General features: G+C 62.3%; 1 protein-coding gene across 1 annotated transcript in view; it reads left to right on the forward strand.

The window, feature by feature from the left end:
* The first annotated feature begins 21 nt into the window (after positions 1 to 21).
* Positions 22 to 1,203, forward strand: part of CCDC90B (coiled-coil domain containing 90B) — a 28,202-nt gene continuing 27,020 nt past the window's right edge. Inside the window, exon 1 of the mRNA XM_010853197.1 lies at positions 22 to 535. Coding sequence (XP_010851499.1) covers positions 454 to 535 — 82 coding nt within the window. The 5' untranslated portion in view covers positions 22 to 453. The remainder of the gene's footprint in view (positions 536 to 1,203) is intronic.

Consider the following 1,203-nt stretch of genomic DNA (forward strand, 5'->3'; position numbering starts at 1 on the left):
CATGCTCAGCGGCCAGGGCCTGCACGTCCCAGGTTGCCGCGGGGTTGGACGTTACCCTGTCGTCCAACCCAAACCGGTGATGGCCGCTGGCTCTCTGGCGGGAGTCGGCCGTTTAGCTGTACACCTCATTGCCAGGGTACGGGCGTCGGGAGGTTCTCAAACAAGATTCCGCTTCTTAGGGCGGTAACGGCGTGCACGGGTTGGGGTGGGGCGGTGAGAGAAGCGGAGCCGCTGTAAACCATGTTAGTGAGCTGGGGGTCAGTCTCTGGAGAGGGCCAACTTCGCGAGACCGCGCGCGGTGCGAGCCTGTGCCGGGAAGTCCCCTAGAAACGCCACAGGCCGAAAACTACATTTCCCGGCATCCTCTTGGCGCCAGAACTACGTTGCCCGAAAGGCTGAGCGCGATTCGCCCGGTCTTCTCACCCGGCTGCCTCCGGTTGGAAAACCTGTGAAATGTGGGGGCGCTGGGTTCGTCCGCTCCTGCGTTCTGAGGTTTCGAGCCCCTGTGGGCGTTTTTCGCCGACCCTGCGGAGAGGTGAGAAAAGGCACCGTGTCGCCCGATGCCTGTGTTCGCTGTGGGGAGGTGGTGTCGGTGGTTGGTGCCAGCTTGAGCGAGAGGAAGGCGAGGGTGCCTCCGCCTCCCTCCAGCCCACTCCGGGGCCTGGAGACCCTGCTGCCGAGCCTCGCCCCGAGAGGTTGAGGCGGGAGGCGCGAGGGCCCAGAACGCGAGCGCCAGCGCCCGAAAGCCCGTCTTCCCGCCTGGCTCTTTCGCTCGAGCCCCGCCAGGTGTCTCTCTCAACCCTTCTCTGTCAAGGGAGGCTGGTCGTCCCCGCCCCCTCGCAGGTGTGTAGTTTGTGCCCGGAGAGGGCCGTCACCTTTCGCGGTTTGTTCAACTTACACTGTGTTAACTCGGGTGCCTACCTCGAGCCCAGGTCATTTGGTAATCTACAGCGCACGTTTCACTTCAGTTCAATTCAGTCGCTCAGTCGTGTCCGACTCTTGGCGACCCCATGAATCGCAGCACGCCAGGCCTCCCTGTCCATCACCAACTCCCGGAGTTCACCCAGACTCACGTCCATCGAGTCAGTGATGCCATCCAGCCATCTCATCCTCTGTCGTCCCCTTCTCCTCCTGCTTCCAATCCCTCTCAGCATCAGAGTCTTTTCCAATGAGTCAACTCTTCGCATGAGGTGGCCAAAGTAC

The sequence above is a fragment of the Bison bison genome, unplaced genomic scaffold, assembly GCF_000754665.1.
Source record: "Bison bison bison isolate TAMUID 2011002044 unplaced genomic scaffold, Bison_UMD1.0 scf7180017864324, whole genome shotgun sequence".
In the NCBI taxonomy this organism is placed as follows: Eukaryota; Metazoa; Chordata; class Mammalia; order Artiodactyla; family Bovidae; genus Bison; species Bison bison.